Here is a 23,838-nt window from a genome sequence, read left to right on the forward strand (position 1 = left end):
TTCTCTTCTTGCGTACCGTTTTACGATCCTCCTTCTTTTACTACTCATATTCCAAAAGCAGAGCAGTGCTGGCAGGCACAATATGCCATTTTTTTTCCTTACAAGTCACAAGTGGCATGTAATCTGTATACATAAAACTTTGCTAGTTGTCAAGGCGTAAACACGCACACACCACAGCTGCTAGCTGGGCCGGCGCACACATTCTACCATCGCTCGGGCAACACTAGTCGTATGAAGCAACACACAGGAGTCATTTTCGTCATCTTAACTACCTTGCGTTGCTAAGCGTTATACTTTTTATCCTCATAATCCACCGTCACGTCGCTCTGTGCATATCTTGGCCGCGTGAAAATTCACAGCACTCCGTGGGTCGTTCTCCACTTCCGGTTGACTGGTCAGCCGCTCCCTATGACCCTCAGAATGCGGGGCGGAAGTGAGTCCGCCGCCATGTTTAGGGGAAAAAGAGCGAACGGAAACGCATAGAATATACCTTTAGTTTGGTAGCTTAGATGTTTTACGTACATTTTTGAAAATTTGACTCAAAACGCATTCTATTCTGTCTTGGTGTTGCAACCACAATTTGGTTAAGAAGCACAGATAATAGAAATACCACAATATAACAATGTTATTAAAATATATTTATTTTTTCTGTGTTCAAAACAACAAAAGGATGAAAATAACTGTTCCTATGTTGACTGAAATTATCCCATTTGATATTTCACCACAAAATAAACCACCTTGCTTTCACTTATACCAGCCTAAACCTACTACAGGGAGTGGTAAACCACAAAATTACACATATAAATAAAATTATATTGTGCTATGCACAATTATTCCAAATTATTTTTTCTGTAACATTGGGATGATTACCTTTTATGACAGAGGACAAACATTTCTTTACTATGAAACAATGTGGTAAAGCAAGAGCATTTGGATAAGGACTTAGGATTTTTAACCACCAGTGTTTTCCAGAAAACACAACCCTCTTAAAAGCAGATGCTATTAGACAGTATATTTTATGTAAGAAGTAACAAGAATAGGCCTACTTATTCTGTCAGATTACCAATTTTTCCACAAAGAGTGAGGTCAATGGCTCAGTGATATTCTAGTGACAGCAATTTTAGCATTGTTTCACAGAACACTGACACATCAAAACTTTTTTTTTTTTTTTTTTTTTAAATAAAAAGCAAAGCAGCATAGCCTCCAGTTTTGCATAGAAACATTTTTGTAAAACATTTTATTACATTTCAGGAAATAACCAAGACAAACTTAAATTGAAAATCAATTTTACACAAATATAAAATACATAAAATATAAATAGCTACAAAAAAAAAAAAAAAAAAAACGACATTGTTGGATGTCTAAGATGTTTGGAAAATGAAAACTGCAGATTAACTTGACCGAATTGTGTAGTTCTGAATCCTATTTAAACACAAACATATTAGCTGTAAACGTTTAGAAAGCAATTTTCACTGTAATTCTGTACATGTTAATATGCATAACTTCTCTACAGTGATAAGCATCACACATAGCTGATCATGTATACAATTAAGATTGGCTCTGGACGGTATCAGATATCACTTTTCCAAGACAGAAAGATGTGGCTGCTGTTCTATTTTTAAACAAAAACAAGTTGTGTGCAAGGTTATAGGCCTGAAAGTAAAATTATTATCAGCTACCTTGGGGTTCTCTGCTGTTAAGAGAAATGATTGATCTGTGTAATGAAACACCTGTCTGATTATTAAACAGTCTTATAACAGCACAGTTTAAGCACCACTTTAATATTTCTCTATGTCCCCAAAAACATTGTAATTTCTCCCACATCCTGAGCTGGTCACCATTCTCTAAAATTTCTCCATCAAAAAAAGAAACATGGCCATCGTCACTGTCACCAGATGTGTGCAAAGTAACAGTATTTTAAACCCTGCTCTGACTCAAGGGGCAGTCAGCCTCAAAGAACTCTTCCCTGGTCCCTCTACCTCTCTTCTTTCTTACATGCTCCGGTGGTTCCAAAGGAGATGATTCACCACTTCCTCATGCTTTATCATCCTCTGCCTTTCCTGTTCTTCCTCCTCCTCCTCCTCTTCATCGGTAGCAAAAAGTTCCTCTTCAAAGAAAGACCCACCCAGGCCATACTCTTGTGCGTGACTGGATACCTCATTGGGCATCAGGTGGGGTGAGCCTTCAATAAAATCTGCAAACCTGTGCAAAAAACTGTTAGCAGCAGTGATACAAATTATAAGTGCACACACATTTCATCACCATACATGTTCTGCTAACCTTTTGGGAGACTGGATTCTAGAGACAATCTTCCAAGCATTGAACTCAGGACTGCCGCAGTACTCCCGAAGCTCCTCAAGGGCACGCTGTGTCTCCACCTCACCTTGTTTCTGGTACTCTTCCTCAGTGAGCAAGCGACGGGGTTCCACCTTCCGACACCAGCTGGGTCTCAGCTTGCTGTCACCAAAGCACAGGGATTGTTTAAAACTAAAGTACAGTATAGACAATGAACAGGTAACAAAAAGTAGCACATATGACAAAGTTGCCACTTTGAACTAAAAGGAACCAAGTTTGAATTCCACCTCCTGCTTCAGCACGCATGAGCATGGTACTTACCCCAAATGAATACAGTAAAAATGAACCAACTGCTTAACGCTGTAAGTCGCTTTGTAGAAAGGCATCAGCTACAGCATATTTGTCGTATTATGAATCAGTCAGGGGACAGCTGAGGTATGATCACTAGCTCAGCTCACGTGCACATTCATAAGTTACTCAGACACAGAAATGCATTTTTTGCATATTTTTTACACAAAAAGAAAAACTGAAGCAAAAGGTCAGTTTTGAAAGGTTAAGGCAACCTTGAGGGGAGAAAAAAAAAAAAAAAAAAACCCCACACGTACTTGTATGCAGAAAATGCCAGCCGAACAGGGTACTCCAGGTTTTTTGAACAGAATGAAGCAACAATGATTGCAAACGCCACCTGTTGAACCTGGATCCCAGAGTACACCAGCAAAAGCCCAAACAGCTGCAGCACCCAGGACAGGATATTAATACTGCGCTCCTCCACCAATGGGCCATAGCGGTAGCACACAGCAAAGCTAACAAACCCCACCACTGCTGTGTAACCTGCAGTCAAAACACAGAACATATCCTGAAATTGTTTGCAATACAAATTGATATTTATCATGTATGATGCATATAAGAGATTAAAAACTCGGTATTCAGATAAATACACCATTCATTATTTACCCCACATGTGCCCCTCAATGAAGCCTCACCTAAGACATAGTGCCAGTGATCTTTCAGGATCAGTTGGAGGTTCCTGAACACTAGCTGGATTAGGTAGAATGAAAAGGACCAGCCTCCTACTATCAGTACATAGAATGGGCCTCTCTAAAGGATGAAAACACATCAACATGCAGTAAAGTGGAAGGAGCAAAAACATGGAGTTACAACAACCAATGTGCCACAGTTTATTGAATGTGATGCCTTATAACCTTACCTTCGGCAGTAGACGGGCTATGATGAAAATAAGGATGATGAGGGAAGCGATCATCCCTGTGCTCATTCCTGCTGAATAGTAGAACACCTGACTCCTGTGACAAAAGAGTACAGTGTACTTTCAGTTCCATTAAACATCTTACACACTAAGTAACTCATACAGATTTAAAAAATAAAAAAAACTCATATGAAAATCCCCAACTCCTTGTTACTACAAAATGGTTTCTCAATTTACAAACAAAACTGGGACAAAAGACATCTGTTGGTAACGCACCTTGTTCACAAATCGAAAGTGACTTTAACAACCAACTCACAAATCAGTTAATGCTAAGTCTTGCAAACATAACATTTACTTGCTGGTTATGTTCTGTAAAAACTTTAGCTATAATAAATACAATTTTCTAGGACATGTTTAACCTTTAACATTATATCAAATTCCTTAGAATAATAAACTGTCTTTTCCACAACCACCTTGTCAAATCTGCTGGATTCATCCCATAAATGTGGCAATGTTTTTTCAGGAAAGTTTTAACTCGCTTCATCAACAACAATCAACAGGTTAATATATATGGTGACTGATTTATGCGTTACATCATTTTGTTATTGGTCATGGACATTTACACACACCAGATACAAGCTGGAAACACTGTGAAAGGAAATTCAATGAAAGCAATCCCACCTGCATGGCAGTTTGCTGTGTTGTACAGTAAACTAATGGCAGAGTACAGAACCGCAGGTCACTTTCACTCCACGACAGACAGAAATTTTAGATTAACAACAATGTGTGAGTGTATATTTATTTTAGCAGCATTTTCTTCACTTAATCTGTTGAAAATTGTTATCTGGAAACATTTTTAACATGAAGAGGCAGTGTATTTGGGGAAACACAATCATCTATACTGGAAACTGTCCTGCAGTGTTTATGGAAATAATATTACAACCAATTCTATAATAGTTGTGTTTGTATATATTTTTTAATCAATGTCAAACTATTTTAAGGAAATACACCATTTTAGAAATTACTACTTGTTTATTGGTTACCAGACAAATGTTTATCCTTGCAAAAAAAAAAAAAAACCATCATCCAGGCACTGTGAAGCAGTCATGCCATCTACTATACCAATGTACATTAACTCACTGACGTCTGAGACAGTATTACCTGCTTAGAGTGTCTGCAAAGAAGAACAAAAGCAACCCAGCTAGAAATACCAGGAAGAGGTAGATGTCAATCCCTTCAAAAGAAAAGATGTGAGCAGTTTAGCACACAATCTGTATATAATGAAATTATTTTGTGATTTTGTGATCGAGAAATCTTCACTTACTACGCATGACCTTCACAGCGTACAGGGTTTCGGGGTCAGATGGGTTCACCCGGAAACAGGTTTTGGTGCTGAAGAGATTGACATCAATTGTGGTTTCATTGGAATGCTCATGCAAGAAGAACTGCACCACACCCCAGAAACTGAGGTACTCCAGCTCCTGCAGTTCCTCCTCATCCTGAACCACCTGCACCTTGAACTCCTTTGAGCTGCACACCTGGATCTGTGACCACAATTTAAGAACGATATGCATGATGTTAGTTATATTTAAGGGCTTAACCAAAGTCATTAATTTTTGTGGCAGGTTCCTCAACTTCCACGGAAGGACACAGTTTAAATATATAATCATTCTACCTGAATTCGAATCCACGTTTCCCTCCAGCCAGGCACCTTAGAGTTCTGGTAACAAAAGTACTGCTGTTTCTTCAGAGCTTTCAATTCCTGTCCATCCTTAAGATTTATTATAGACAGTTTGTTACCTGAAAGTGAAACAGAGTAGAAAGTATATTGCAATTATAGTGAATATAACAAAATATTATGTTAACATGATATGTGCTTGAAGTGGGAGATGACAACATGATGAGGGAACTGGGTGAGGGAACTACTTTCCTATTACCAGGCAAAGATAACTGGTTAAATATAAAAAAATACAAGCACGCAAGTAGTAGTTACACTTAAGACTTAAGTTAAGTTCTGTACTTGTTTATGACCGGTTCCTGAAAGAACACGTAGTTCTCCAGTTAACAGTCCCAGAAGTGCTGTGTTTTCCGCCAAAACACTGACTAAGTGTGTCTGCAGTTCAATTCAATTCATTGTTACAACAATTTCGTACAGACAACAACATACACACAAATGATGCGTTTAAATACTTTTCGTTGTAAACACAAAAATGTATTTAATGTTACCTGACATCCCCTCTGCGGCGACAAAAAAACAGAATGCAATGCATACCAAAACAGTAAGAATCGTCGCACTGTTAGAGTTAAATCCTACTTTCAATTTCATGTATCCCGCCATGACAGTAACATGCATAGCAACTTGCTAAGATTCTCTTTACCCACAGAGCGATTCGAATGCGTAACAGATGTTTTAGCCAATCAGAAAATTGAGTTTCGTCGACGATCATGGCGGTGGGCGTAAGTTTAAAGGTTTTAACCAATCGTTCGATCCGTTCATGGCCATAAATAAAGTTCTTAGTGCGGCGACTAAAACAACTGATTGGCATGACCGTTTACCAATGAAAATAGCGCGATGCAAATTTTAAACGGAGGGGGGAGGGGTTAATTTGTTTAATAAGCCTCGCTCGGATTGACACGGTGGATCCAATGAAAGACTAATGCTTTTATTAAAAGAATAGTATAACATAGCAACAAAAAGGAGAAAGGTATAAAAAAGAAAAGAAAAGAAAAGAAAAAAAAACTAAGGAGCCAGGGGAATACAGATACAAATCACAGTTTAGATGAAATTTGCATGTCTTTCACAGCCCTCTTAGTCGCGCAGCAGTGGCGGCGGAAGTATTCAGAATTACTAGTCAGACTAATCATTATGCACGCATTGATCACTGAGCAGTTAGTGAGCGTTATCAATCATTCGAAATGCGCTTTAATGTCATACAAATATCACATTTTCGTTAACCTGTTATGTTTATTTGTACAGACTGTCGTCGTTAGGTAAAGCTCTTAAAAGTTATATACTTTCTATCATTTCACGAATTGGAAGAAGAAAAAGACGAAAAACAGGAAATTGCATGTTATAAATTACAAGTTGAAGTTAACAGTGTTTCACAGTACTTGTGAACCATTGTGTACACAGAATATAGACCCAATCAGATAGCAGATAAGGGGGGGGGGGGGTTAGGAACATTAGAATTTACATTTTTACAATTTAAGACTATTTTGAAAGAAAAAAAAAAATTAAAAAATAGTTTTATTATTTAATAGCGAAATCCTACAGTTTATGATTCTCAACTCTGTACAGATTTCTAGTACAGGCCATCTAAAGATTGCATCTAAAATGGACTAACTGAACTAATTAATTTGGCCACTTATTCCTGACATTCTTAACCATCTGTTCCATTAGTATAGGTGAATGGAGGGAGATAAAGGTGCTAAACTTCATATGTAGGATTAAAGCAAACGTCCAGAAGTTGCCCAGTTGTGCAACTGAAATTAAATTCATTTTATTTCCACAAGCCCCACAATCCCCAACTCAGGAGTACTGATGACTACTATAGATATTTTGACATATGTGACATTGCAAAATGTTTGATTCCAAGATATACTTCCTCTTGCAAAATCATTTCTGGCAGTGGCACATCCTGTATTACAGGATTATACTCATCAATTCTTGCTTGCACTTCAATCCAGGATGTACCCTGCTATATTTTTCTGGATAGGCTCCAGAGCAACTGAAACCCTGCATTGGCTAAGTGGCTATTTCTAATGGAGGAACAGAGAAAATAACATAGTTTAGTAGTTTAAATAGAATTTTTTACTCAGTGATGCATCTTGCAAAGTTACAAAAGTTATGTTTATTTATCCAAACCCCTAATTCTTTGTAATAGGATTGCGCTTTTAATAATACTTGTGTAAATGGTCCTTGTCACCAGGTCTCATGGTGTACAAATACAATTAACGCTGAACTGGCTGTGTAATTTTACATATGAGTGATTTAAAGCTTAGTCAGGGTAGGCGTACTCGCAAGGACTCAGCATACCCATCTACACCTATTGGTCAGGTTCTCTGTATGCTTTACAAATTTTTTAGTGGAGTTGACGCAATACCTTAGAAAAAACACTCAGTGCCCCCTTCACTCCCTCATTCCCCCCACGCCCCCCCACATATCATTTGACATATGAGTAGGCCTACATGTCGTGGCACCATCTCTCATTGTCTACATCCCTCCTACACTCCCGGACATGTGGTTTTCTATTTCTGCCTATTCCGGATGCTGCGCTAATGGGTTCCTTGAGGAATAGTTGCTGTCTGTGGGTGGCTGAGAGATGAGCGGGAACTGATACAGAGAGTGGGGATAAGCAGGCCCTATGTGGGGGCGGGCAGCTGTGTGTCAATCACCAAGGGGCTTGGGGGGGATAAGAGGGTGCAGCGCTTCACAGGCCTGTGAGAAGAGAGAAGGGAAAATAAATGCTCTTTGTTCACTTACTTTGCATTTTTTCCACTCTGACCTCAGCTTTCATGATCTTAAATAGAAATGGGACAGAGGAAAAAAGTACTGAAACTTAACAAAAGTGCTACAACATAGCTTTTAGAGGATATTTTGTTCATGTTTCTCTGCGCTCCACGTTACTGATGCAGTTTGACCAGTTCTTACAGACGCACAAAAAAAATATTCTAATCTGATGCATAGAGTCTGCGCAGCGTTGTGTGTAAATACACTGAATTTTGCCAGCATTTTTCACGGGGAGTTCAGCAAAACGCACATAAAAATATAAAACCGCGCTGGCAGTCGATACGGCGCATTTCACTGGGTTTCCCGAACGTTAAGAAAATGTTGACTCATCGTGGATTTTAGCCATTTCTCTAACGGCGTAGAAGGAAGGAGCTGCGCAAAAACCCGTGGCGGTGTTCAGTTTGATTTAAAAGCAGAATTTGGCGAGCTTTTGTTGCTGGCGAAATCTATAGTCAAGGAATCCCCCGTCTCTGTTGGATACAGCGTCACACACATCGAATCCGTCGGAGCCAATCGGAAGCTGCCCACGCGCGTCTCACTGGCAGCCAGGCGCGCGCGCGCAGCCGCGCACACATTTATTCCACAATTTGCTGCTACAGTAGTATTGGAGGTATTTATCTTTCGCCAGAGTAACCTTCTTAAGACTGATGGAGGTTGATAATAACGTTTATTACTTAATTTCGCGGCAAAATTAATGCATTGTACATGAAACAGTTTCTGATTATAAATGCGCTGGAATTTTATTTATTATTCGTTGTTTTTGCTGAATACGACGTTATTTTACCTTCTTTATCATGAAACCTGGCACTATCCTGCCTGGCTGTGCCTGAATTCGTCCTATCTATCGTACAACAGACCATCCGGCGGCGAATCGTAGGCTTTACAGTGTGTCTGTAACATCACAAATAAAAAGTAAGGATAGTTTAACCCTGCCATGGACTGGCGTCCCGTCCAGAGTGTACACCCTCCCCCATTAGCCTTGATCCCAGTGCTTCCGGGATACGCTCCGAATCACCGCGACCCTGTTCAGGACAAGGGTTACGGAATTGGATGGATGGATACGTTTTATTCTGAGCGAGTATTATAGGTTAATGAAAAATTCAGCGCAAGTCGACGGCCGCTTTGCGAATGAGTGTTTTTCGTGTTTTTAAGGACAAACAAAAGTGGGCAGAAGCTGCTGCTGTGGAAAAGAGTAAAACGACGCACGATGATAAGTGCAGCCTTCGCTAAAATCGCAGCAGACGTTCGTGCGACAGCGCCGCGCTCCGAACCGAAAGGGTTACGGTCTTGCTGCCGCGCGGTCTCCGAACGAACCGGGGCCCCTCCTCCGACCACACGCCCACCCGGAGAGCCGCCTCTACCCGGGAGAGGAAGGCTCTTTTTCGGTCAGATGGCGTGCCGCAGTCCGCCCCCGGCTCTCCCTCACCCACACACACACTCACTCACTATCACACACACGCACACACACACACACCCAGCGAAAGACCGTCATTAACAATGCGCTCTTCCGAGGGACAGCAGTAGCCAGAAAATACGGCAACTGATAAACAATTTTCGGCATAAAAAAACTAAAAGGAAAAAAAAACAAACAAACAAATAAACACTGGATAATTAACCGCGTTATTTCTCAGCTGCAGCAACAAAAGCAGGGTCACGTTGGTACCGTAAAAAGGAAGGGCGGACGTCAAAGTTTTGTGAAGTTTCTTGTCCGGTTATGTGTCCACGGACGGGACGCGCGCAGCAGCGTCGCCGCGGGACTCAGTTTGACAGCTGCTGAAGGGACCGGACTCGCTCGCGCGGCACGGGGGGAAGACACCCTCCGCACCGAACGGGACAGGAGAGCTGTGACCAGCGATCGGGGCCGGTGACAACTGAGCGTGTGTCAGCTGGACCGCGTCTCGTCTGCTGTCGCATCCATCCACGTCGCAGCTGGACCGCGCATCTGGACTTCGAACCCAGGACCCCGCAGCTGGACCTCCCACGTCTCCTCAGGCTGTCGGACGAGGTAAGTATGAAAAACTGGAAATTATTTTACGTTAATATATGTTTTATTCGCAAACATTTAGAAGCAGTTAAACCACATTCTGAATTCGGAGAATTGAAACCAGATCTGTGGAGTGGGTAGCAGTAAGAAAGCCTTTTTTTTTTTTTTTTTGGTTAGAATCCCCAGTGAAAATACAGATTAGTTTCACTTAATCCATTTTTGCATGGGCTACATAGGTGGGATGTGATTTAAGAGATTAAGACTAACTGCAAATCCATGACAATAAATCCCTGTACAATCAGACTGAAACACCAGGCACTTGAAATCTCTTCATTTGGTTGACTGGTAACTCAATGACTGCTGAGCTCAAATTTTGATTTAATGCTTGACCAAACTGACATAGTTTATGCCCTCTAATTGGACATCCTGTATCATTTTTTAAAATTAATTTTTAACACGAGTTTGTTAAGAACATAATTAGGCTGGAGACCCTGGCTGTCTAGATCCTTGAAACTGTAGGTCTTGAAATGGCTTTTATTAACTCAGACTTAATGCTTCCTGTACAGTATGAATATGGCATAATGTAAAAAGCCATTGGACCATATTTCACAACTCGTGTATTACCTGATCCTCTTTTTTGCCAGCATGCTTAGTTCCCAAGCTCATCACCCCCCACCTACCAACTCATTATAAATCCTCAAATACAGCAAAACTGCATAGTGGCGTAAAATCCAATTTTTTTTTGCAATTTTGGCAATATTACTTCTCTCTGTTCTAACTTTGGATTCAAATACGTGTCGTCATGTTAATGGTGTTTTAGTGAGTTATTCAAGATTCACCGTGAAATGTAAACTGGTTAGGTTAGTAGGTTGGCCAACCACTGATGTACAACAAAACCATTGCTTAGAAATATGGTATCAGTCTGAATTATAATTAGACCTCATCACAGTGCATTCCACATTTTTCTTTTATAATCATTTTTATGACAATAGCTTTTCACGATATGCCGTATCAGCTGCGAGTTGACTCCCTAATGTGCTTTTCCTTAGGTTCTTATGTGACAAATATGCAAAAAGTGTCACTGATACTATTTAGACAGTGCTTTGAACCTTCTTTGAATCCTCATGTTTATTACATATGAACGTAGCTTCCGTGTCAGGTCCTGCCCTGCAACAATTAGTCTCTCTCACTTTCTACAGGTCACCATGTCCCTGCCTCGTACACTGGGAGAGCTGCAGCTGTACCGTGTGCTGCAGCGGGCCAATCTCCTTGCCTACTATGACACATTCATCCAGCAAGGTGGTGATGATGTTCAGCAGCTCTGCGAGGCTGGAGAAGAGGAATTCCTGGAGATCATGGCACTGGTGGGCATGGCCACCAAGCCCCTCCACGTCCGACGGCTACAGAAGGCCCTGCGTGATTGGGCGGCCAACCCGACCCTCTTCAACCAGCCACTGGCCAGTGTACCGCTTAATAGCATCCCACTCTTTAAGATAGACACCACAGGTGGCATCGTGGGTACTGGCGGACCCAGGAAATCTCTGAGTAATGGCCAGCCGGGTTCTCCATGTGAGAGGGACGAACGGGCGTCGCTGACCCCTCTACGCAGTGGCAGCCCCAAGAGCCCATGCTCTCAGGCCTCCCCACAGCCCCAAGACGGTCTGTACCGGGACAAGCTCTCCCCCATGGATCCACACTGGCTGAGCCCGGACAATGACAGGAATGGTGCTGGAGGGTCTGGAGCAGATGAGGACCAGCCGAGCCCACCGCTCCCGCCTCCGGCCCCATCTGCCTCCTCTTCAACATCCCTCACTGCCTGGCCTGGTGGACGGTTGGATGCAGAGACAATGCGGGCTGTGGCTGAGAGCGTAAACAGGCTGCTGCGCACAGTACCCAAGGCCGATCCAGGAGAGGTGAGGGCACTGCTTAAGCTGAACAAGAAGCTGGCCAAGACAGTGGGTCACATCTACAAGCTAGACCCCCATGATCCAGTCAAGGAGGAGGAGATCCGCAAGTACAGTCTCATCTACGGGCGCTTTGATTCCAAGCGGAGGGAGGGCAAGCAGCTCACTCACCATGAGGTGAGGATTGTGGGCAGGAGGACACAAAAAATCCAGGCACTCACACAGATCAAGCACACCAAACTGCTCTTACATTCATTCACACCGCAAAAAACAGACCCTAGACAGGACAAAAAAAATTTGCACTCTCAGGAAAAGCAGTACGTATATTTACAATAGATACCGTTCAGTGGTTAGAAAAAAAGTGCATAAAGGGAAGGTGCTAAATACTGCAGTAAAAAAAAAAACTTATTTTTGCTGTCATTTGCTCATTTCTCAGCCAAAGACTTATTTTTATTCTTTTAGCTGACACTTTTCTTCAAAGAGACTAACAATGTGAAGCTACATACACTGTTTTGCCAATTTATACAGCTGGGCAATTTTTAGAGCAGTACAGCAGGAGGTGAGATTCAAACTTGGGTCCTTTGAATCCAAAAGCACTGGTTTTAACCTCTATACCATCTGCTGCCCCAAACCTGAAGTATGATGATTTTTTTTCATTTATTTGCTTTTATTTAATTAGCTGAGACTTTTTTCCAGAACTAATTACAATGATTTACCCATTTATACAGCTGGATCATTTTCACTGGAGGAATTCAAGGGAAGTACCTCAGTCACGTATACTACTGCTATCGGTGGGATTCAGTCCTGGGTTTTTGAGTTAAAGGACACAGGTCTAACCCCTATGCCACTTGCTGGCCCAGCATTTCCTACATGTAATGTTTCTGATCTCCTGTAACGCTTGCTCACTCCTCTTCCCTTCGGCCGCGTGCGTGCAGATGATAATCAATGAAGCCGCAGCCCAGTTCTGTATCCGTGACAACGCCTTGCTGCTCAGGAGGGTGGAGCTCTTCTCGCTTGCCAGACAGGTGGCACGAGAGTGTGCCTACACCTCTACGCTCAAGAGTGCCAGGTGAGTACATGCCACCGTGTCACCTTGTCGCTGTTGTCCCTGTTCTGGCCACCTTCTCCAAACATGGAGACCACTCAGGAACAGGGATGCCACTCAAAAGCGCTTATGCTTTATGGAAATTTAGTTTTGCCTTGTGTTTGTGTGGTTATCGCCGCAAGTATGTTTACCCTCAAACTAACCTTTAAATGACTCAAAGTGAAAATCTGAATGAGCCGGGCGTGCCGGTTTCAGCTGTCTTTTTATGGAAAGCCTGTGCTGAAACTATGGAACCGGGGCTTCGAAAATGGCCACTGCTTCTGCTGGGTGTGCGGTATCTGGTCTGGCAGACGCCCGGCGAGACTCTCCACTGGAAACAAAGGCCTGTGTGTTTACTCTGTGCGCTCATGTCGCTGTGCGCCCACACGCCGAAGGCGGAGGACATTCGTAGCGGACAAATTCAGCCAGGCCACAGGAAGTCCTGCATGGCACCTGTCTGACCTGGGCTCAGGAGCTCATGTGGTAGCACATAACTGTTGGACAAGTACACAACAGTCTGTATAAATCCTACTATCACAGTTTACAGTAGTGACCGTTTAAAAAAAAAAAAAAATCCATTTTGGCATTTTGGAAATGCTTTGGCATTCATGCAAATATATAATAGTACAGAGTAGTATTCCATAACTCTTTTTAAGAGGGTTGACAAGTGAGGCTCGACAGCCGTTGCTGTCAAATGTCATCACAGTGGTACGGCTCAGAGGTCTCGTCTGAAAAGAGTGACATTTCTTTCTCTAGATGTCACAGTCCTCTCTTATAACCTCCCTGAAATCTGGGACTCGCTGCAGTCTCAGTCTCAGCACTTGCAGTATGCTACCTTATGCCACTGCATTGCCTATAAAGTGTTTTATTTCTAAAGATCCACATCGCATCAGATGTATTTAATGATGTGGTTTCATGCTTCAGTACAAGTGGTTATGTAGCCAGCTCTTCTCTGTTAATACCAAGACCAGACCGCTGGCCGTTACCGTTACTGTACATCTTTCCATTGCTTTTTCTGACCCATCACACCTACTCGTTTCAGGACAAACACTGACGACAGCACACAGCCGCCGCTGAAGAGAATCAAGCAAGAGGTAAGCAGAGCACATGAACATGTCTGCCAATGATCCAGGACTTAAACGTCCGTTACTGCTTTGTTTACTTGCTGCCGTATCATGCATTACTGTTCGGAGTTCCCTATGAGCACGTATGAATCTTATTTTAGAGTATTTAGAAGTTATACATTTACATATTCATTATTTCATGTAATTTGATTTAAAAAAATGTAACAAAACTGTCAATGTGAACAAAAGGAGTAAAAATTTTTCTTATAGTAAACTTAGTATACATACATAGATGTAATGCTGACTTATACAAATCACATATCTACCTGCATGAAGCAGCCTAGGGAATAAAAGTGCACAGGGAGCAAATAGTATGGTGGTTAGAGTTGTTGCCTTTGGACTTCAACAATTTAGGTTTGAAGCCCATCTCCTGCTATGATACCCTGGTCAAGGTACCTAATGTAAATTGCTCCATTATAAAACACCCAGGTACCTAAAAGGGTAAATCATTGCAAGTCCATTTGGGGAAATGCCCGAGGTACATGGTTTGACAGTAAGTGTAAGTGACAGAGTACAGTGGCTGATCCACTGTCAAAAGCTGGACACCTGGTTCTTTAAAAGGCACAGAGAAATCAAAAATACATCATGCTAATATGTCATGTAGAATAGCTTCAGAGGACAAGTAACTACAGGATTTGTGAGCGCACAAGAAACAAAGGTCACAGGAAGTCTGTTGTAATAAGTGTGAATCACTGCCAACAGCTAGAATAAAATATTTCTGATCGATTTTAAAGGAATAAATATTGGAATTGCGTTACAGTGCATTAGGAGAGAAACATTTGAGAGAAACTACATCAGCGCAAGATACCCGCTGTGTAAAGAGGATTTTACAGAGCTCACGTTCATTTAGGGACAGAGCTCACTTTCTTTTTGGGACAGCTGGCAACATAGTGGTTCAAGCTACTGCCTTTAGACCAAAAGGCTGCAGGTCTGAGCAAAGTATTTACTCTAAATTGCTTCAGTAACAGTTACCCAGCTGTATAAAAGGATAAGTAATTGTAAGTTGCTTTGGAGAAAAGCATCAGCTAAATGAATACATGTAAATGAAGTATAAGGGATGTCGTTCTCCGTGTGCAATATTTCAAAGCTCTTTAGATGACAGGTCTATTTTAGCCAGAGCTGTGTTTCAGAACATTTTACATGTGCTTTGTGGGTGATCGAGTTGCGGATCTCCTCTGTTGCAGGTTGTTGTGTCGGAATGCGTCTCCTCCTCCCACGACGTGTCTGAGGGCTCCGGGGTAGGGTCCGAGGGCGGCCACCACGAGGCTTTGAGGTCAGGGGCAGATGAGGACAGCCTGTCAGGGGAGAGTACAGACGGCCTCATACAAGGTAGGGTTTCACTGTCGGAGATGACCCGTTTAATTCTGGAAGTTTTTTAAAAAAAATTTTTTTAATCAAAATAGACTGTATGATTGTATTGCTTTTGTTAGTAATAATAAAATCCTACAAGGGTTTAGTCAGGATTTTATTTTATATTATTTAAGACACATCAGACATTTGAGATACATTAGTCACTGTTATTTGACTTGCATTCTGTCTCACAGTATTTATAATACTAATGATTATAATAATAAACAACCAAAGAGCAGGAGTGAATATAGCCAGGCTTTGAACCTGAAATCCATCTTGTTTAGTCTGCAAAGCCACTGAGGATGTGGAGAATTGGTTTGACAGTCACAATGTTAATTCTAATTAAATTATAATCAGAAACAGCTGTGCCAGACCATCTTAATGCTATTACAGTGGCTTAGGAGAGCAATTTCTTTTGCCTTTCATCCGTCAGAGGCGCAGCCTTCACTGAGTTTCTCCACATGTTCGTGTTTGTGTGTGTGTGTGTGTGTGTGCGTGTGTGTGTGTGTGTTTGTGTGTGCGCATGTCCCAACATTCGGCCTGTTTCAGCAGGCCTGGGCTCACAGTCCAGCCACTCCTCATCACCCTGCCCCAACACGGACGTCAGCACCCCGCCCACATGGAGCCGCAACCTCATGCAGCAGACGCTCATGGACGAGGGGCTGCGACTGGCCAGGATGGTGTCTCACGACCACGTGGGCAAGGTCAGCCCAGTGACTCAGAATGCAGGTGAAGCCATGTTCCAGCATTGCCCTGACATGACCATTCTGCTGCGTGTCGTTCGCATGCTCGGCTGTGCTGAGAACGCGCATCGTGACAGTACAAAATGCCACATACATAGTGGCTGCTACATAACGTGTTCAGATGATCAATCTAGATAAGGAGTCCTGCACCGCTGGGGCAGTTAACACAAACCACCACAGGAGATAAGAACACTTTCTGATCCTTACACTGTCTGGTTTATGGGGAGGAAGTGGAATGTCCTTTTTTGGCATCTAGAGATTTCTCTTTCCTAAAAACGTGTGGTTTCCTTCTCTGTCGTCAGCAAGTACTAATTCAGACCTGCCACCTGGGGTGCTGAGAGAGAGAGAGAGAGAGAGAGAGAGCAAGGTGGGTGGGCGAGAGGTGCTGGGGGGGGGTCTTCCGGAGGGGGCTGGCAAGGGGGCGTCCAATCGGAACCCCCCCACCCCCTCTTTACGTCAAAGTGTGTTTGGAGAACAGCGTGTGACGGGGAGTGGGAGGCCACGGACCGGGCGGGGGGAGGAGACGGCAGAGTGGGTGGCGGTGGGCGGGGAGCTGCACTGACTCAGGCAGTGCTGGGTAAAAATAAAATGAGTGGGCAGAGAGCTGGTGCCACTTTATTTTCTTCTTTCTGTCTCTTTTGCGTAAAAAAAGAAAAAAAAACACGAACAGGAAAGGCATTTCATTTGAATATGACGTCTATAACCCTCCCCTCCAACTTTCCCTGGCACTGCTTTGCTCCTCCCATGTCCTGCTCACAGGGCCTGTTTCTCTCACTCTCTCTTACGGTCATTTCCTCAACTGGTGTGTAAGCCCCCGCGGGGCTGGTGGACATGCTTTTGAGCTCCTCTGAGGACCTCCGACACAATCTGGGTCTCTCTTTCAGACCCGCTTCCCTCCACACCTCCTAACCGCTCCATACACCTGCATCGCACCATCTGTCACCTTTCCGACCAGTTGCATAGGCAGCTACTGATGTAAGGTGTGCTGGTAAAAACAGTAACTCTTCGCCAGTGGTGACATGCACTTTTGTTTACTCTGAAATGTAAATTCTCGCCTCTTACACGGCACCATTATGAGAATTCACGATCACCGTGAAGCGTTTCCCTAACCTAACTTCTAATAGCATGCAGGCGATTCTCTGCGCGGGAGAAGAGCTCTTTACATGAGAGTAATTGAATAGAATTGATTTAAATTAAGTTGCGCGTGAGGGCCGTAGGCCTGGAGAGCTGAAGCCGGATACTTCCGAACGGCAGCGTTTCCTCAGCCCGCTTGTCCCTCAGGCGTGATTGCATCCCTTGACCGCCTCATGAACAGACCTGTGATTTCTGTTTCTTCACAGAGCCTGATGACAAGACCTCGGCCTCCGAGAAGGGAGGCTTGGCCAAATCTCGCAGACGGAGCAGCTCCTGCAGCACCAAAGATGACTCCGATCACAGCGGAAAATAAAGACCCCACCACCTCCACCCCCTCTACTCCCCGCTCATCTTAGCTGTGTGTCCCCAGCACCCCTCTCCAGCTTCTTCTGCTTCTCTACCCCTGTCTCTAACCCTTGCCCTCCCAGCAATAAAATCTCCACTCCTTCTGTCCGAACCTACCGGCATCTCTCCACGTGAACACGAGCCAGCCGTGCGACTGGTTACGTTGGTCGCGACCCACCTCGTTTACGCTCTTCTCATTACATTTATATTTGGTGCTATTTCTTTGTTTCCGTTCACCCCGGTGTCCAACGTGAGTGTCGGGAATGCAGCATCTCATGTGGTTGACTGAGGATATGAGGGACTAATGAAAACAAAGGAAGTTTCAGTTTAAGACGGCTACGAAGTTGGGACGTCTCGTGATGTTGTGCGCCTACGTAATTAGATGTTGACATCCACGTGTTTTTTAAATGTAGAAATTATGCAACTTATATTGTCTCTGTACTATGGTAGTTGTAGTGCACTGGGCAAGCCCTGGTTTCCTATATAGCTAAACAAACAGATGGGCTGAATGACAGCATCCCATCACACGCGTAGTCTTGAGCTCTTTGCTGTTGAGTTATGTCAGGTTTTCTTTGATCAAGTTATCCTATATTAGGTAGAATATTTCAGGGAAGTTCCTTTCTGTTCATTTTAAACTAGCATTTGATGTTCCCCGAAAACAACAAAAGCCTTGCGCTCTCGTAATAATGCATTGCGTGGAAAAAATCGCAAAGTCCCCACGGCTACGTTGGCAGATGAGTGTGGGCTGAACGTAGTTGTGTCAAAGCTTCACGCATCAGGGGCCCTCGGGGGTCTTCTGGACTGTTTCCATTCACTTGTTCAGCGGCTGAACTAATGGTTTCCTTTAATGGGGAAACATGTGTCACGCACCTGTGATTACTGTTATTAATGCACTTGAAGGCATGTCATGTTGGATGACGGGAGCGCAGCCCCCCGGTACAACTGGTGGTGGCGTGGGGGGCGATCTGGATTGCTAACGCTCTTTTTTTTATCGACAGCGCTGGGGCAGAAAGTCACACCTACACTGTTCTCAGGTTCCTTTGTTTCCCGGCCTGTGTGACTTTGAACACTAAAGTGCTGGGTCTGCGCGTTGGGGCCAATAGCGACCGTTCAAGGGGACAGACCTAAAATGCTACGTGTTTAGAACCCGGCACTTTGTGCAAGCAGATCCTAACGTTCAGAGCGGTGTGAAAGAGCAGCCGAGTGGATGGAACCTCTGAGCGTCAGGGACTAAGGCAGCAGAGCAGGGCTGAGCGGAGCGGGAGCTCAGTGCGGGCCCTCGCACGTGGACTCGTCCCCCTGCTGGGAGCATCCTCTTCCTCACCGGTGTTAGTCAACCTCTTGATTTTATTATGTTGTACAGTAGATTATTTATTTTGTTAATTTTCAATAAAAGTTTATTTTATTGTTTACATGTGTTTCTTTTCTTCTGCATTTATCATACGCGCTGCATTCTATGTCCACCATGGGGAGATTAAAAAGATGTGCCTCTGAATGAGGTCTAGTTAGCGGCAGTGAGTGGCGGAGCAGTTGGAACTGCTGCTTTGCATCCGGGGGGCCCCGGTTCGAAATCCTCCTCCTACCGTAGTCGACCTACCCTTGAGTAAGAGTCTTGCCCTGAAATGATACTGTCAAAATCACCGAGCTGTATATACGGGAAAATAATTTTTGGTACCTTAATCTTGGAAATCAGTGGGGGAGAAAAGCATCATCTCTTTAAATGACTTTAAATTTCAGTGATTTCTGGGGAGCAAAACTAAAACTCCTGTTAACCTTTTTCATTTTATCATGAGCAGTTTATCTTTGGCAGTGCGCTGCAGTGACATAAGTACTTTTCCATCCTGTCAGATATGATGTTAGTGTGCGGCAACGGAAGCTTCTTTATCAGCCCCCACCCCACCCAAGGACGGAGGCGGCTGGCTCCCTCCCCGGCTGTGCACCGGTAATCCCTGAGAGAGGGCCGCCTACGCCGCTCTGACTCACCCGCTCTGATGTCACCAGCACTCTCCGGCGAAGCCGCGCAGACACTTGCAGCCGGAGGGCTAAATATAGAGGGAGTTGTCGAGCGGGCCCAGACGGAGCAGCGGCGGCTCGCGAAAGGAGCACGGCTGCGCGCGATTGCACCTCCTGCATCTCCAGCCTTGTCGTTTTCATTGCCGCCTTAAATGATCCATAGACCCTCCTCGCACGGCGCTGACCGGGAACACGCAAAAAGCAGTCACAGAGGGCTGAAGATGCTGGTGGCTGCGCAGCCTCTACCTGCCAAACCCTGCACTTACCTCAAAGGGAAAGAGTCCAAGTCTGTCTCCCATCCTATCGCCTCCTATTGCTTTCTGCTGCATCTTCACACCTCTGCACATTCTCTTCCCTTCATACTTTTTCATTACACGCCGCTATTATTTATCCCTTTGGCACATGCTTATGGTGTTGAACAACTTACAGTTATTTACCCATTTATACAGCTGGCTGATTTTTACTGGACTACATTGGGCTCAAGGGCACTCCAGAGAAGGAGCAGGAATTCAAACCAGCAACCATCAGATTACAAGGCTACCGCTCAACCCGCTACACTTCCAGCTGCCCTAACTGTTTCCACTCATCAAGTTGCTCTCCTTGTGTTCGTGTCTCAAAAGGTCCCCTGAAATCAGCTGATTTGAATGAGGACACTATGCACCGCACCATGCTCATGGTACTTCTGAGAAGGGTTGGAAAGAGGAAGTGTGCCATACAATGGGACTAGGGTTTCATCAGAAATTTGAATTTCTCTCTAATACAGTCACAGGATGTGTGCATATGACTCCTCTCTATTTGACAGGCTAGGGGGCTCTGGAGCATGTAGAGTGTCTATATTATCTCATTTAGCAGATGATTTTCTCCAAAGTAACTTACAACTTTTTACCCTCTTATACAACTGGGTGATGCTACTGGAGCAATTTAGGGTAAGTACCTTGTTCAAGGATACTACAGCTCAGGGTGGGATTCAAACCTGTAACCTTTGGGTCCAAAGCCAGCAGCTCTAACTGCTACACTACAAGGGGTCTCTATTTATCAAGAGCAGCCTGTCGCTCGCTTAACACCTTGGATGTCGAACGTGACCCTGGTTGACAGGTGTGTGCCTGGATTACACTCTCCAAAAACACTCTGCAATCTTAGCACCGGTTGCAGAGGAATTGTTAATTATCCCCATTGCAAGAAACCCTTCGGTGCCAATGAGAAACCATAACCCAAGAAAACACATTTTAACATTCATTTAATTGCCTTAATTACACTGTTACTTAGCAAATCCCTACATATTTCTACTTGGAAGAAAGAAAGCGATTTCAGAAATCCATCAAAGGCGAGGAAGCCTTCCTGTGTCATGAAGTGCGATTTAAAAGCCCACTCACGGCTGGAGGATGACGAGCTCCAAGATGACAGCAGTAATGGGCTTAGGGCTCTAGTGTGGCATGGAGCGTGAGCGTGAGCGTGAGGCGCTGGCGTACGGCACTGCTGATCCAAGGCCACCGGCTTTCCCTTCACACCCCGAGGCAAGACAGGCTTGTCAAATATAAACCACGTCAGAACAAAGCAACATCAAAACCACATGCTAATTGATTTATTGATGTAATATCAATGTTAAAATCCTTGGAACAGCTCGGGACAGCAGCAGCGACGCTATTTTGTAAAGCCGTTACTGTGCTTTTTTTTCACTTTACCACAGGGACGTGAAATACAGAAGATACGAATAATTAAATTACCGGAAACCTAGCTATTGCCTTTTTGGCTTCTGCAGCTATTTTGCAGGAATATGAGGGATTATCCTACTCTGTGTACTTTGAGGTCAAAACTCAAGATTTACATGCTTCAGATTGCTCACAAGCAACACATCTGAGTGCTCCTTTCTTGCCTGCGCTTTTATAATTTGTTTTACTATTGTTTTCTTTTTTACGATATCTTGTTTTTTGCTGATTGTTGGAAATTTTCATTATTCTGATTTTTATTATGCAGTTATTTATACATTATTTTGTACCTTATATATTTTTCTTTACTTCAAATACAGAGAAGCTGCTCTGTATTAAAACCCTTGTATTGTTTTGAAAGGCAGGACATTTCCTTGCTGTCACTCATTCACTTTGTTTAAAGACTTGTCCTGATATTATATTATGTTATATTATCTCACTCACTCACACACACACACACACGGAAGTTGCTACTCCCAAGCGGGGTTGTGGTGAGCCGGAGCCTATCCCGGCAACACAGGCACAGGGCTGAAGGGGGAGGGGGTCATACCCAGGATGGGATGCCAGTCCGTCACAGGGCACCCCAAGCAGGACTCAAACCCCAGACCCACCCGAGAGCAGGACCCGGCCAAACCCGCTGTGCCACTGTGCCCCCTATATTATATTATATTATATTATATTATATTATATTATATTATATTATATTATATTATATTATGGGGTGTGGTGGCGCAGTGGGTTGGACCACAGTCCTGCTCTCCAGTGGGTCTGGGGTTCGAGTCCTGCTTAGGGTGCCTTGTGATGGACTGGCGTCCTCTCCTGGGTGTGTCCCCTTCCCCCTCTGGCCTTACGCCCTGTGTTGCCGGGTAGGCTCCGGTTCCCTGTGACCCTGTCTGGGGCAAGCGGTTCAGAAAGTGTGTGTGTATTATATTATATTATGCAGCAGGTAGCATAGTGATCCAAGGGTCACTGGTCCCAGAACTGCATCATTAAAAAACTACTGACTGCTGACTATTCACTGTGTAAGCCATTGTAAATTGCTTTGGAAAAAAAGCATCAGCAATATAAATAAATGTAAATTATTATTTAGAGAAATACTGCACAAGTCTAGAGGTGGTGCAAGTTGGGCATATATCACCTTTTGTTGTTCTAACTTACTAAATCATCTCAGCTTTTGTTATTGCCAAAGTTGAGCAACAGTTCTGCTGCAGGGGTGTCTGTTTATTATGTACATAAATGAATGTCAGGAGGGATTTCTGCCTCCTACTTAAGGTAGCGGCTGTACAAGGCGTTCTTTGGCAAGGGTGTGAAACTGAATTCCCAGGGGGCCGTTCGTATGCTCTACATTCCAACTTATTCCACCAATTAAACCGAAGCACTTAATAATCTGTATCACAACTAAACATCCATCAGCACATTTTCAGAAACTGTACAGGTTCACAGTGCTTAGGTGCCAATCCCAGGAAGCAAAGGACTCCAGGTGGGGTACACTCTGCATGTGACACAAGGCTATTGCTGGGCAATTACACACCCTCACTGACACAGGCACACTGCAAGGATTAGATTCATCACTTCAGCTGGAGCACATCTTTACATTACATTTATTTAGCAGACACTTTTCTCCAAAGCAACTTCCAGTGAACTCTGTGTAGTGTTATCAGCCCACACACCTTATTCACCAAGGTGACTTACACTGCTAGATACACTACTTACACTGGGTCACTCATCCATACATCATTGAAACACATTCTCTCTGTCACTCACACACCATCGGGGAACCTGAACAGCATGTCTTTGGACTGTGGGAGAAAACCCACACAGACACGGGGAGAACATGCAAACTCTACATAGACTGAGCAGGGATTGAACCCATGTCTTCTCACACCACCCAGGTGCTGGGAGACAGCAGCACTACTCACTGTGCCACCATGCTACCCGTAAGATGTGTTCTTTTAGAGAGGGGTTATATTAGACTGCAAAAGCTATGCAGTGTCATCCACAAGTTGAGTTTTTCAAACCTTTCTATGGTTTTGAAAGGCAGAACATTTCCTTGCTGTCACTCACTCACTCACTCACTCACTCACTCTCTTTGTTTAAAGGCTTGTCCTTGACAGGGTCGAGGTGGTCCGGAGCCTATCACAGAATCAGCGGGATCCCCCTGGGCCAGAAACTAGTGGAACGCAGTGCATTACTGTCACCCGCACAAAACTGTAGTGCACTTTGTATCGCACTAACAGCAGAGGGCGCCAAAGTGCAAAAGGCGTGTCTATGGTCACTTTTCACTCTGAGGGATGATTTTGTTCAGCATTTGGTAATATCGTACGCATTTCACTGCTGATTCTCAGCGTGGGGAAATCCAGCCCCCTTTTGATTACCACAACACATGTTTACCCTTTAAAAAAGCTATGTGTTTTCAAACGGAAGGAAAGGTGTTTGTTTCCA

The 23,838-nt window shown here is 43.8% G+C and overlaps 2 protein-coding genes across 3 annotated transcripts; one reads left to right on the forward strand and one right to left on the reverse strand.

The window, feature by feature from the left end:
* Window positions 1–1,367: 1,367 nt before the first annotated feature.
* On the reverse strand, window positions 1,368–5,853 carry nemp1 (nuclear envelope integral membrane protein 1). Its single transcript, XM_018760331.2, has 9 exons — window positions 5,726–5,853; window positions 5,175–5,299; window positions 4,824–5,043; window positions 4,661–4,733; window positions 3,503–3,596; window positions 3,279–3,393; window positions 2,901–3,126; window positions 2,281–2,457; window positions 1,368–2,202 (listed from the first exon to the last, which is right to left on the reverse strand). Exons 1-9 carry the CDS (start codon window positions 5,850–5,852, stop codon window positions 1,992–1,994), a joined length of 1,368 nt encoding a protein of 455 aa, XP_018615847.1. The 5' UTR covers window position 5,853; the 3' UTR covers window positions 1,368–1,991.
* A 3,943-nt stretch (window positions 5,854–9,796) lies between these two features.
* Window positions 9,797–19,037, forward strand: LOC108939434 (NGFI-A-binding protein 2-like). Of its 2 annotated transcripts, none has more exons than XM_018760781.2 (7): window positions 9,797–10,014; window positions 11,193–12,074; window positions 12,833–12,966; window positions 14,024–14,075; window positions 15,290–15,434; window positions 16,005–16,184; window positions 17,539–19,037. In XM_018760781.2, exons 2-7 carry the CDS (start codon window positions 11,199–11,201, stop codon window positions 17,643–17,645), a joined length of 1,494 nt encoding a protein of 497 aa, XP_018616297.1. In that variant the 5' UTR covers window positions 9,797–10,014; window positions 11,193–11,198; the 3' UTR covers window positions 17,646–19,037. The 2 variants fall into 2 exon arrangements, with proteins under 2 accessions (XP_018616297.1, XP_018616298.1); XM_018760782.2 differs by having other exon boundaries at window positions 16,008–16,184.
* Window positions 19,038–23,838: the final 4,801 nt, after the last annotated feature.

Source organism: Scleropages formosus, chromosome 19 (genome assembly GCF_900964775.1).
Source record: "Scleropages formosus chromosome 19, fSclFor1.1, whole genome shotgun sequence".
NCBI lineage: Eukaryota > Metazoa > Chordata > Actinopteri > Osteoglossiformes > Osteoglossidae > Scleropages > Scleropages formosus.

Bases quoted from the DNA above. Each gene is read 5' to 3' on its own strand.
- nemp1 (XM_018760331.2), bottom strand. From the start codon at position 5,852: ATGCATGTTACTGTCATGGCGGGATACATGAAATTGAAAGTAGGATTT. The intron at 3,394-3,502 runs GTAAGGTTATAA...TTCATCCTTTAG, and splicing joins TAGCCCGTCTACTGCCGAAG to AGAGGCCCATTCTATGTACT. The intron at 2,458-2,900 runs GTACGTGTGGGG...CTTTGGTGACAG, and splicing joins CTGGCATTTTCTGCATACAA to CAAGCTGAGACCCAGCTGGT.
- LOC108939434 (XM_018760781.2), top strand. From the start codon at position 11,199: ATGTCCCTGCCTCGTACACTGGGAGAGCTGCAGCTGTACCGTGTGCTG. The intron at 12,967-14,023 runs GTGAGTACATGC...TACTCGTTTCAG, and splicing joins TCTACGCTCAAGAGTGCCAG to GACAAACACTGACGACAGCA. The intron at 16,185-17,538 runs GTGAAGCCATGT...GTTTCTTCACAG, and splicing joins CCCAGTGACTCAGAATGCAG to AGCCTGATGACAAGACCTCG.